General features: G+C 47.5%; 1 protein-coding gene and 1 non-coding gene across 6 annotated transcripts in view; both read left to right on the plus strand.

Moving 5' to 3' along the window:
- acin1b (apoptotic chromatin condensation inducer 1b) overlaps positions 1–12997 on the plus strand; it is a 28907-nt gene that overhangs the window by 3354 nt on the left and 12556 nt on the right. For all 5 annotated transcript variants that reach the window (XM_020504130.2, XM_020504131.2, XM_020504133.2 and 2 more), the window contains exons 4-7: positions 447–538; positions 683–2698; positions 3158–3234; positions 12574–12712. In XM_020504130.2, coding sequence (XP_020359719.1) covers positions 447–538; positions 683–2698; positions 3158–3234; positions 12574–12712 — 2324 coding nt within the window. The remainder of the gene's footprint in view (positions 1–446; positions 539–682; positions 2699–3157; positions 3235–12573; positions 12713–12997) is intronic.
- Positions 2795–2911, plus strand: LOC116354134 (small nucleolar RNA U6-53/MBII-28). Its single transcript, XR_004203534.1, has one exon. It is a non-coding gene; the product is annotated as a small nucleolar RNA U6-53/MBII-28 (small nucleolar RNA).

Consider the following 12997-nt stretch of genomic DNA (forward strand, 5'->3'; position numbering starts at 1 on the left):
AAAAGTAAAGGCGATAATGCATCACACGAAGCAGCCACAAGTGTCCGTAAGAGTGTTCATGATTTTTATTTATTTTATTTTACAAGGCAAGTCAGTTAAGACCAAGTTCTTATTTACAATGACGGCCAAACCCTAACCCGGACGATGCTGGGCCAATTGTGCGCCGCCCTATGGGACTCCCCATCACGACCGGTTGTGATACAGCCCAAGATTGAACCAGGGTCTGTAGCACTGAGATGCAGTGCCTTAAACCGCTGCGCCACCCGGGAGCCCCCCGATTGAGTCTTGAATGTAGAGATGGCGATAAAGCTGTCCAGTTTAAATGATTTGTATATACCAGGTTATTTTTGGTATGTTGGATGAGTAGTCTTTCTTGTTCTCTCCATTCCCAATTGAGTTGTAGTGCAGAGTCTGATCCCTAACATCTAACCTCTGTTTCCCCTCAGGGGAAACAGGCCCAGAGGAGGAGGAGGACGAGGATGAGGAGGAGGAGGACACAGAGCAGGACAACGACAGTGCTTCCTACCATCCTGACAAGGTCAGTAACACACACACAGGAGCAGAAGACGCTCAAAAGGCAATTACATTCGAACGGTCCAAGATATATTTATTCTCCTATAATTTCTTGTTCATGTGTTCATATCAGGCTAGCTAACAGTCTCAATTTCTCTCTCTACCTCAGCATTGCCCCATACCCTCTCAGCCCCCACTGACCCGGGCTGAGGAAGGAGGTGGAGGAGGGACAATGATGATGGGGCAAGGAATGATGTCCCAGGGTATGGGCAAAGGGACGATGTCTCGCAGACCACACTTTGGCCCAGGCTCCGTGCCCCAGGAGTCCCCTGACGCCCCTGGCTCCTGGACGCAGCAGCGTCTCTCACTCCACACTGGCCTCCGCCACGAGGAGCTCACCACCCCCTCACCACCCCGCGCTGTGGCCTCCCTGTCTGTGCGTGTCCTGGGGGACCCCGAGCGCCAGGGCCTGCCACCCTCCATGCCCCCCCGCGTCCAGGCCCAGGAGAATGAAGGCACCGCCCCGGCGGATGACGACCGACCCGCCCACTATGTGCTCCACCTCAGCCGCTCCGCTCGGGCAGCAGCCAGCGCCGGGGGTAACCGCGTCCAGGAAGACAGCGATGATGATGACAGCAGTGAGGAGGATGAAGATGAGTGGGGACCTGCGGCGGGGGCAAGAAGAGGTGGCGGTGGAAGAGGACGTTCCCCTCCCCCTCGGCCCCAGCAGCCTTCCCCCAGCATCCCAGTGGGCCGAGAGAGGTCCAGACGCAAGCTCCAGCCTCCGCAACACATCCCCCCTCAGCAGGTAGTACACCAGCCCCCCATGCAGCTCCGCCAGCCCACCCCGCCCCCCTCCCCTCCTCCAGAGCTCTCCTTTCCTCTACCCGACACCCCCAAGCAGAGCCCGCCCGACATGGATGAGGAGCCAGAAGGAGCAGGGGCTGGGGTAGCCGTCCGCTCCCCTCCAGGTGGCCTCCAGAGGCACGACTCTGACTCCAGCTCCCGCTCCAGCAGCCCAGAGCCCCTGGCCCAGCGGCGGCCCGGACCCCTCTCCCTGCTCGCCCGCAAGATGGCTTCCGAGGGAGCATTCGGGAAGAGAGGTGAGGGTGCCTCAGACGGCCAGACAGGTCCTGGTGGGGAGTCATCCGGATCAGGAGATGGCGGTAGCATCGTCCCAGGAGCAGGACCGGGGGTTGGGGTAGTCCTGTTCCCTGGGGCTGCTATCACCCATATCGGAGGCAGCAGCGCAGCGCACTCCGGAACCGTCCCTGTACCCGAGGTCCCTGCACCAGTGTCTATGTTTGGATCAGGGGCCCAGTTCCATCCTCTCTCTCTGGTGTCTGGAGCAGCTGTCCCAGGCATCACCCTCACCGTGGAGCCCCAGGGTACATCTGGAGAGACGGCACAGAAGAGAACGGAGAAAGAGGAGAAACAGGTAGAGCGTGAGAGTTGCCTGCCGCCATGGAAGCACGGACGTGATGTGACGTCTGTGTCCTCGCCGTTTGGGTCTGGGGGGTCAGAGGTGCCTGCGGTGCACCAGGGGGACAGCCCGAAGAAGTCACCCTTCGGCAGTGACGAACCCCTCTCCTCCCCTCCCGGCTCAATCGCCTGCCTGCCTGCTCTCGCCCCCAAGAAGCCCCGCATGTTCTCCGACACCTCATCCGGCTCCATGGCATCCCCTCCCAAACCTGGGCAACAGGGGTCTGTGGTGGTGACCACGCCAGGGGAACCCCCCCTCAAACAGGAAGTCCTCGTCTCAGGGGCCCAGCAGGACACAGACAACACCATAGAGATCACCTCACCGAACAAGGCGTCCGCGGAAAAGCCTGGATGGAAAACTGGAGGAGAAATTGTAAAGATGGAGAAGGAGAGTGACAGCCAGGCAGAAAAGGCGACACCGAAAGCCGCCGGCGAGACCAGGAGAAGAGGACCTGAAGAGGCTGTTGAGGTTGAGCCCATGGGGCCTGCTCTGCCCCCCTCTTACCCTGGTAAGGGAGAAGAAGAGAAGAAGCGGAAGGAAGATGTGAGGAAGAAGGAAGAAGAGCGGTGCAGGCAGAGGAAGAGGACGAGCGACAGGAGTTCGTCGCCCTCCAGTGGTGGCGACTCTTCATCCTCCGACTCGGATTCTGGATCCTCTTCATCACATTCCTCTGGCTCCACCTCCTCCCGGGACAAAAAAAAGGTTAGTGACTGGCTAATCCGGGTGTCAATCAAATCTTTCTCTCTGCAATGACAAGCTGCCATCACCCGTCAGTACTAGAGCAGTGTAGATGTTAGTCTCCGATGATGATCCCGCCATGCTAATACTGATGCACCAGACTGACAGTGTGTCTCTGGGTGCAAGTGAGTTAAACTCACCTTCTCATACTGACTGGGTCGGTGTGGGCTGAGGAGAATTAGTGAAAGATGCTTCACCACCTGTGACATGCTTCTTTATATTATGGAACATAATAATTGAAAATACTAACCCCTCTTCCTTCATACAATCCCAGTAATCTTTCTCGACATGCTTTAATTTAATCGTATAAAAAGGGGATTCTTTACTGCTACAGAAGTGGTTTCTTGCTTTTGTCTCTTAACACGGCGCATTGATATTTTGTCATATATAGTCTGTCGTTTGCTCGTTCTATTTGTTTCTCAGAAATCTGTCCCGGGAAAAGGAAGAGGGGATGAAAGGAGAAGACTGGAAAAAGGAGGAGAGAAGAAACAGCCTTCCAGGTCAGCCATAATACCATTTGAGTTGCTCTCACAACGCACACATTCCTTGCGGTTCTTTACACACACACACACGCCAGGGTTTCTGTTAGCTGGTAATAGCTGGATTTTGGCTGTTGAAAAAATAAAGGCGATAAATAAAATTGTCGCCTGTTGATGTAAATAAGTTTGACTGGTCATGGTTCATTTACGCCAATTTAATTCCACTAAATGATGTGTGTGTATATTGGTTATGTATCTGGAGCAGCAGCAATTTTGGTTATGTATTTGGAGCAGCAGCATAGCCTAGTGGTTAGAGCGTTGGACTAGTAACTGGAAGGTCGCAAGTTCAAACCCCTGAGCTGACAAGGTACAAATCTGTTGTTCTGCCCCTGAACAGGCAGTTAGGTCATATTTTTTATTTCTCAACTGGTAATTGAAGCGCGCTTCCCGTTAACCATTTAAATGCATAGGCAAGGAAGGCAGGCTTCATCAGTGTCACACACCACATTGTAATGAGCTGGAGGCAGTATGCATTTTGAAAGCATTTACCTGTTTGTTTGAAACCTGAACATTTTACTAGATATGAGGCATGTTTTACCTTGTTTACCTCCCAAGTAGCATAGGCAAAATCCGACGCTATCCATGGAGGCCATTATTTCATATATATACTTCCATATGCCATTGAAACCAGGAGCCTTTTCCTCTCATGTTCTATTGGTTTTCAACTTGCTTTCACTGTCCTCTGGCAAAATCCACATTCGCCCATGGCCTCCTGACTTGTGAACTTTGCTGCGCTAATAATGTTAAGAAATAAGTTTATCAACATTTTTTAAGCTAAACGTTTTGATCTCTTGCATCAGACTCATTGCCTTAAAAAATTGCTATTTTTTTAAATGTCTCCTAGGCCTACCGGTTGTATGAATTTGGGAGCACCGTGGGCAGACACCCTAATCAGGTTACACACCCCATATGGGTCTGAGAAATGTACCGGTGAATTAAAGTGCTGCCGGTCAAATGTCCAGCGCCACATTTTCATAACAGAAACGCTGACACACACACACTTCACAAAACAAACCCTTGGTGAGCTGCTAATATTTGCACACATTTTCCGATGCATAACCGATTTGTACAGTGCCGTGAAAACGTATTTGCCCCCTTTCAGATTTTTGCATATTTAAAAAAAAACGGATGTTATCAGATCTTCAACCAAAACCTAATATTAGATACTGGGAACCTGAGTTTACAAATAACCCCAAAAAGTGTGACTTATTTGTGTGTTTTGCTGCATGACCTAGCTGCTCTTCAACTCACAGGCAGATGTCCTGACATTCTTCTGATACAGAGCAGAATTCATGGTTCCTTCAATTAAGGCAAGTCGTCCAGGTCCTGAGGCAGCAAAGCATCCCCAAACCATCACACTAACACCACCATGCTTGACCTTTAGTATGTGGTTCTTACTGTGGAATGCAGTGTTTGGTTTTCGCCAGACATAATGGGACCCATCTTGTCCAAAAAGCACCTGGAAGAACCTGGATGACTCTTGGAAGAATGTTCTATGGACAGATGATTCAAAAATATAAATTTTTGGATGACTTGTCCCATTATTGCTTTTTCAAAAAATGGCTTCTGAAGGAATTCGCCTGGCGGTTTTTATTCTAGGCATGTCCAGGCAGTAACAGGCTACACTGACAACTTGAGCTTGTCCAGGCAGTAACAGGCTACACTGACAACTTGAGCTTGGCTCCCAAGTTTCTAAACCATTCCAAGCCATCTTTGGTGTAGTGTCGCCATAATGTGTGATCCTAATCATTATTTTGGATCTGCAGTAGATGTCCTACATGCTCCCTAGCTTGCACATGTGCGCTAAACAGTGTACTTGCACTTGAGATGCATTTTAAGACAATGGATGAGAAGGTGAACTTGACATTTCCAAAAATGTAGTTTAGTTGGAAGGCTGCATTGTGATCTATGAACAGCATGGGTTGCATTTAAATACACGTTTTTTTCCACTGACTCATTTGGCAATGTTCAATTCATTGACACAACGTATAAACAAAGGCATTCACTAAAAGTTGACACATGCGCAGCACTTCGTTTTAAGCATCAATTGATCGATTCAGTTAGGCCTATTTTAATTCTCAAACCGCCAGGCACACCTGTCAAATTCAGACATTTCTCTCAAAACACAGGGATGTCGATTTGCACTAGATTAGTACTATAAGAGGACTTTACTATTTTTGTTTTTGCGGCTTGAATTATTACTGTAAAATGACCGACGTGGCAGATTCGGACAGGACTTAATGATGGATATGTTGATTTGTGCTCTTGCACATAATTCCATAACCCTATCTCCCCCAGTAAAACTAATCCCATGTGAATAGGACTTTACACACAGGTGTTCAGAGCACGCTAGAGAGCATGCTAGATACATTAGGGAAGTATTCAGACCCCTAGACTTTTTCCACATTTTAAGTTGCAGCCTTATTCTAAAATCGATTAAATCGCTTTTTTCCCCCTCAATCTAACAATACCCCATAATGACAAAGCAAAAACAGGCTTTTAGAAAATGTTGCACACTTGATTACAAATAAACTAAAATATGACATTTACATAAGTATTCAGACCGTTTTACTCAGTACTTTGATGAAGCACTTTGGCAGCCTCAAGTCTTCTTGGGTATGACGCTACAAGCTTGGCACACATGTATTTGGAGTTTATCCAATTCTTCTCTGCAGAACCTCTCAAGCTCTGTCAGGTTGAATGGGGAGTGTCACTGCACAGCTATTTTCAGGTCTGTCCAGAAATGTTCAGGTCTGGGCTCTGGCTGGGCCACTCAAGGACATTCAGAGACTTGTCCTGAAGCCACTCCTGTGTTGTCTTGGTTGTGTGCTTAGGGTCGTTGTCCTGTTGGAAGGTGATCCCAGTCTGAGGTCCTGAGCTTTGCTCCGTTCATCTTTCCCTTGATCCTGACTAGTCTCTCAGTCCCTGCCGCTGAAAAACATCCCCACAGCATGATGCTGCCACCACCATGCTTCACCTTAGGGATGGTGCCAGGTTTCTTCCAGATGTGATGCTTGGCATTCAGGCCAGAGAGTTCAATCTTCATTTCTTCAGACCAGAGAATCTTGTTTCTCATGGTCTGGGAGTCCTTTAGGTGCGTTTTGGCAAACTCCAAGTGGGCTGTCATGTGCCTTCTACTGAGGAGTGGCTTCCGCCTGGCCACTCCACCATAAAGGCCTGATTGGTGGAGGGCTGCAGAGATGGTTGTCCTTCTGGAAGGTTCTCCCATCTCCACAGAGGAACTCTGGGGCTCTGTCAGAGTGACCATACGGTTCTTGGTCACCTCCCTTACCAAGGGCCTTTCTCCCCCAATTGCTCAGTTTGGCTGGGCGGCCAGCTCTGTTGGTGGTTCCAAATTTCTTCCATGTACGCATGATGGAGACCACTGTGTTCTTAGGGGCCTTCAATGCCGCAGAAATGTTTTGATACCCTTCCTCAGATCGGTACCTCAACACAACCCTGTCTCAAAGCTCTACAGACAACTCCTTCAACCTCATGGCCTGGCTTTTGCTCTGGCGTGCACCGTCAACTGTGGGACCTTATATAAACAGGTTTGTGCCTTTCCAAATCATGCCCAATCAATTTATTTTACCACAGGTGGACTCCAAGTTGTAGAAACATCAAGGATGATCAATGGAAACAGGATGCACCTGAGCTCAATGTTGAGTCTCATAGCAAAGGGTTTGAATACTTATTTACCTAAGGTATTTATTTTATAAATTAGCAAAAATTCCTAAACCTGTTTTCACTTTGTTGGGGTATTGTGTGAAGATTGTTTAAAAAAAAAAAAAAAAAAAAATGAATAAGGCTGTAACTTAACAAAATGTGGAAAAAGTCAAGGGGTCTGAAAACTTTCCGAATGGACTGTAGCTAATTATTTTCTCCGTTATTTTACCAGGTAAGTTGACTGAGAAGACATTCTCATTTACAGCAACGACCTGGGGAATAGTTACAGGGGAGAACTGGGGATTATTTAGGTGACCGTGATAGTTTGAGGGCCAGATTGGGAATTTAGCCAGGACACCGGGGTTAACACCCCTACTCTTACGATAAGTGCCACGGGATCTTTAATGACCTCAGAGAGTCAGGACACCCGTTTAATGTCCCATCCGAAAGACTGCACCCTACACAGGACAGTGTCCCGAATCACATTGGGATATTTTTTTAGACCAGAGGAAAGAGTGCCTCCTACTGATCCTCCAACACCACTTCCAACAGCATCTGGTCTAGGGTTAGCTTCAGAAGCAAGCCAGCAGTGGTATGCAGGGTGGTATGCTGCTGGCACGAGATACCGCTAATTAACACAGGTGATTCCGTCTGTCTTCCGTAAACAAGCGCTGTAACATGGAGATATGGGCGTTTGTGAACCCTAACCCTATAAAGGTGCAAAAGCTGGTCCAAAACACACCTACATGTGCGCCCGGGCCGACATTAATAGATCCCCCCCTGTATCATCCCTGCCTCAGTTGTCTGTAATGTGAATGTTTCTTTGGAACTGAACATGTTTAACACTTTCTTCTGGGCCCGGTTTCCCAAAAGCTTTCTAAGTCATCGTGAGAACCTTCGTAGGAGCATTGTTACATTTCTTCTGGGCCCGGTTTCCCAAAAGCTTCCTAAGTCATCGTGAGAACCTTCGTAGGAGCATTGTTACATTTCTTCTGGGCCCGGTTTCCCAAAAGCTTCCTAAGTCATCGTGAGAACCTTCGTAGGAGCATTGTTACATTTCTTCTGGGCCCGGTTTCCCAAAAGCTTCCTAAGTCATCGTGAGAACCTTCGTAGGAGCATTGTTACATTTCTTCTGAACAGTTTCCCAAAACCAATGTTATTAATGTTGCACTTGAACCTGCTCGTAATCTAACGCCTAACTCAGACCACTCGTTGAACATCTAAGTGCGACATTAGATGTATTTTTGCCCTCCGCGCGTCACTGCCGGGGCGGCAGCGTAGCCTAGTGGTTAGAGCGTTGGACTAGTAACCGGAAGGTTGCGAGTTCAAGCCCCCGAGCTGACCAGGTACAAATCTGTCGTTCTGCCCCTGAACAGGCAGTTAACCCACTGTTCCCAGGCCGTCATTGAAAATAAGAATGTGTTCTTAACTGACTTGCCTGGTTAAATAAAGGTTAAATTAAATTAAAATTATACACATCTCTGCTAAACATAGAATCCCATGGTTTATATGTCTCTCTGACCTCTAACTTCAGAACAAAGTAGCCAATGTCTTTGCAATTTATACAAACAAGCAACATATAAAAAGATGCTTCAAATGAATATTGCGATGACGGCATTAAAATAAACAGTACGAGCCCGGGGTACTCATAATGAAATACATTTCATGTTCAATTGACTTCTATTTTGATACTAATTTGTCACTATATTTCATGTGTAGCCCAACATGTGTGCAATGATGTGCCAAATCAGTGATTTAGTGCATGTTGATTGGGTAAGCAACTAGAATAAGCCACCTCAATATTTGCAGCTATAGGTGGTGATAGGAGCTGATCCGTCGTCAGTATTGTAAAATAATTATGTTTGGTAAGATTTGAATGGAGAAAACTGATCTGAGTTCAGTGCTCCCTTCCTTTCGATACTATAAGTATGGACACATGCTCCAACTTATTGACTGTTCTCTCTGCGTATTGTTTTGAGAAACGCATGTTACATCTTCGGCCATTGTAGGAAAGATGCATCGTTAAAGCGCTCCTAAGCTCCATCACTATCGGGAAACCGGGGCCTGGTCATTGATCTGTGGATGGATGATTGGACTCCAGGTGTGGATGGAAGTCTCAATGTAGCGATTGTGAGTTTAGATTATAATAAAAACAGGAAGGACCATTAGAACGTGTGTGTGTGTGTGCGTGTGTGTGCAGATATATTTTATGTGTCTTGCCTTTGCCAGAAGATACCAACCCTACCCGTACGCTTGTTTACACTAAGATGCACTGGGGTCGGAACGCAATCATGATTACATTAAGACACTTGAGCCGGCATGAGATATGGGTCGGAAAACGTACCTCAATGCGGACTACTAGGTTTCCCGGAAAACTGCACTTTTCCACATTGGGCCCCCGAGTGGGGCAGTGGTCACTGCATCTCAGTTCTAGAGGTGTCACTACAGACACCCTGATTCGAAGCCAGGCTGTATCACAACCGGCCATAGGGCGCCGCACAATTGGCCCAGCATTGTTCGGGTTTGGCCAGTGTAGGCGGTAATTGTAAATAAGAATTTTCTTAATTGACATGCCTAGTTAAATAACATATCTTCGAGCAACTCTTGCCCCATTATCATTAAGTGTCTTGAAGTATGTTTTCATGGGTTTTGATGAATGACATGACACATGGATTTATTACATGGATTTATTGTAAAGAAAATGTTTATTCCATATAGAGATGACGCATTAAGTTGGCCAGAACACCATAGTGTTTTAGCTTGATCCATTGTAGCTACTCTACTACTGCCAAATGCCAAATTATTTTTACAATATGGGGCGGCAGGGTAGCCTAGTGGTTAGAGCGTTGGACTAGTAACCGAGCTGACCAGGTAAAAATCTGTCGTTCTGCCCCTGAACAGGCAGTTAACCCACTGTTCCTAGGCCGTCATTGAAAATAAGAATTTGTTCTTAACTGACTTGCCTAGTTAAATAAAGGTAAAATAAAAAATATCGTCCCTACACTTACCGACAGCATTGTGAACGGTCAAAACGCTTACTCGCGACTACTAGTTATAGAAAAGGAAGTGGCAGTGGTATTTCTTGTTAGGCGTTTAATGAGGCCCCCCACAGCCGAAGAGACGGTTAGTGCAATTCGAGATTGGGACGTCCCTTCCCTAAATTTAACCAAATAGTATATATTATATTGACAAAATAGCAGGGTGACCACTCTAACAATAGAAATACATGTCCTCAATTATTGAAGGTCTGGGAGATCGGGTGGGACTGTTGTAGCCAGTGAGGGCAGATACGCGTGTGAACAACAGGCACACAGGTGTCGTTTTTCTCCAAGTAGCCGGAATGCCATCCACTTACCACTACATTTGTAACAGGCTAAAACATAACGAAACTTCTATACGATAAAAGGAAGCCTCACGTAGTTCGACACTGTCAGACCTACATACAGCGTCGGGGGGGAAGTAAATCCCCCCGCTTCGTCTTTTCCTTAATAACCCCTACAACAATAACCCGAATCTTTTGAGATGTAAACTTCAATGGGCTGACGTCAGAGCTGGAGGTCCCAAGGATCCCGGCTAGTTTCCCCTCGGCTCGCTATCCAATATGGCCGTCGTGTGTGTTGCTACTCTGATACCGTCGCAGTGCACAAACCCGGCAGCCGCATAAGGATTTCTCGTCCTCAGTTTCAATCCGTGGAGCAACCGTTTGCGATAGAGCGTTAGGTGTCCGCGGTTCCAGCCAAACAATATGCTGTCGGAAGGGACCGAAAACGGGTAAGATGGAGAGCGAAAGGATAGGCATTACGTTTCTAGAATGGCTTCACCGGTAGTAGCTAAGGCGCTGCCAGTGCTGATTGTGTCATGTCTCAACCGCTCGTTCACCCTGCCCGCCTGGTGTCCTAATTAAATGATCGCTAAACTGTCGCCACATACGTTTTAACTGTCAGTGGTGGGCGTTTTAATTACTAGACTGACACGAATTGTTACATTACATACATGCGTCGTGCACGTGAGTGTCGCTCTCCGCGTCCACGTGGGGTGTGGATTTATCGGACTCGGGTTGGGGGAAGGGAATGGGAGATACCGGGTAACTCCAGTCACTCAAGTTTACTAGTACCAGAGAATCCTTATACGCAGGTAAGTAAGTAATACAACTGGTCGTGGCTGGATCAAACGCGTCATACTGAGAATCATGCAGACGCTTTTAAACTTATGAATTAAACAACGATTCCCTTTCTCCTTGACCGTCTTAACGTGTGTGTGTGTCTGTGTGTACATACTAAAGCTCACCTACACTCTGTGAATCCAATGGATGTTTAAGGGACATTTTCTATCTGAATGTACTCGGTATGACTTCAGTGCATGTATAGGTGTACTGCATGTCTCACTCTCTATGTGAAGCCAGTGCAGGTGTAGATACACTGGCTGTCTTACTATATGAATCCAGTGTAGGTAATGACTCTGTCTCATTTGAGAGGTGGGTATGACTGATTCATTGTCCGCCACCTCTGTCTTTTATGCTTCTTTTGTCAGGTTAGTTATTGCCGTGTAGAGGAGATGGTGTCAGACAGAGTCATGTATAAATATGACTCTGGTGTTAGATTGTTAACTCGTGACCATGATAAAGAATACTGCTCATGATGCGCAAGTGTCACCATGGGAGATCATTAATACACAAGACATCTGTTGGCAATTGTGGGTGTGTGTGCCCTTAAGGTGTGTCATAATTCTCCAACTGGCTAGGCTGTCTCTTGAGGGTACTACATGGACTACCAGTGGTCAGTGTGGAGTAAGGGTTTAATTATATAAAGGGGGTAAAAAAATGTTTTGGGGGGATGGGGGGCCTCTTTAGCAAAGAGGCAGTTTCGTCCCAACAAACACATACTCTTAATGATCACATCAGGGACCGGGTTCTCCTCCATTGCTGCCCCACTGGGGTGGTGGTCTAGTTGACATCTGTCCCCTGGCCTCTCATAGGTCTCAGATGGCAGGTGTGTGTTCGGCGAGCGTAAGAGACATGCGCAGAACAATGACTTCGCATTTTTTTGGGTGTGGAGGATGTGGAAGGCTTTAGGGGTCTGAATCGGTTATCAGTCAGTGACATTAGGATGACCCTGTAAGTGATCTCAATGTGTTTACGCGTGTGATCTTTGGTTAGACAGCGGTGCATGTCTTGGTTGGTCAATCAGTGTGTGTGACTGACCGAATCAGGAGTTTGTTTTGAGGAGTATTTTTGACCTCGTAGCTGGGTGTCAGTTGGCTGTATTCTGGTGTGAGTAAGTTATTTATAGTTGCACTGTCCCAGATAACTGGCCTCAACCAACCTTCTCTCTTTCTCTCTCTCGATCTGTCCTCTGTGTGTCTGACTCTCTTTTACTAGAGGTAGACTCATCTATCTAATCCTCTCTGCTTTTTGATGAGGGACACAGTTTTGTTCCTTCCTACTAGATTTTTTTTTTAGCTTTCATGGCTAATGGTTGTAGGTAGGACGAGCCGGCTTCTTTGCCGTTGTTTGTTATCTATGTATAGATCATTTACGATGACGTTCTTTATTCAGGTCTTTGTATGAGAATACATCTCTCTACTATCCTCATTCTCGCTCTCTTTCCCCCTCGCGCGTTCTCTCTCTCACCCCAGGGAGAAGAAGCAGTCTTCCCTGTCGGAGCCGTCCGGCCCTGGCCCTATGGAGGTGGAAAGACCAGACCCAGAGGACTCCAGGGCCCCCCAGCCCACCCCCGAAGGGGACCCAGAGAACAGTGAGGGCCGCATGGAGGAGGTAAGGTCGCTGAGAGGGAGAGGTGGGGGTCTGGGAATATGGCGATAACTGGGGGGGTGTTTCAGGAACTAACCCCCCTCGTCCTATGGCTTAGTCTGGTACAGGATGTGTCCCAAATGGGACCCTATTCCCTACATAGTGCACTACCCTGTTTTGACCAGAGCCCATAGGGTGCACTATAGGGAATAGAATGCCAATGGGGACACAGCCCTGGTTTGCGACAGTTAAAACGTCCGTTGATGGATAGTTGTGGATGTTTCAGGTTAACAGTGGACCAACCTACTA

Source organism: Oncorhynchus kisutch, linkage group LG16 (assembly GCF_002021735.2).
Source record: "Oncorhynchus kisutch isolate 150728-3 linkage group LG16, Okis_V2, whole genome shotgun sequence".
NCBI lineage: Eukaryota > Metazoa > Chordata > Actinopteri > Salmoniformes > Salmonidae > Oncorhynchus > Oncorhynchus kisutch.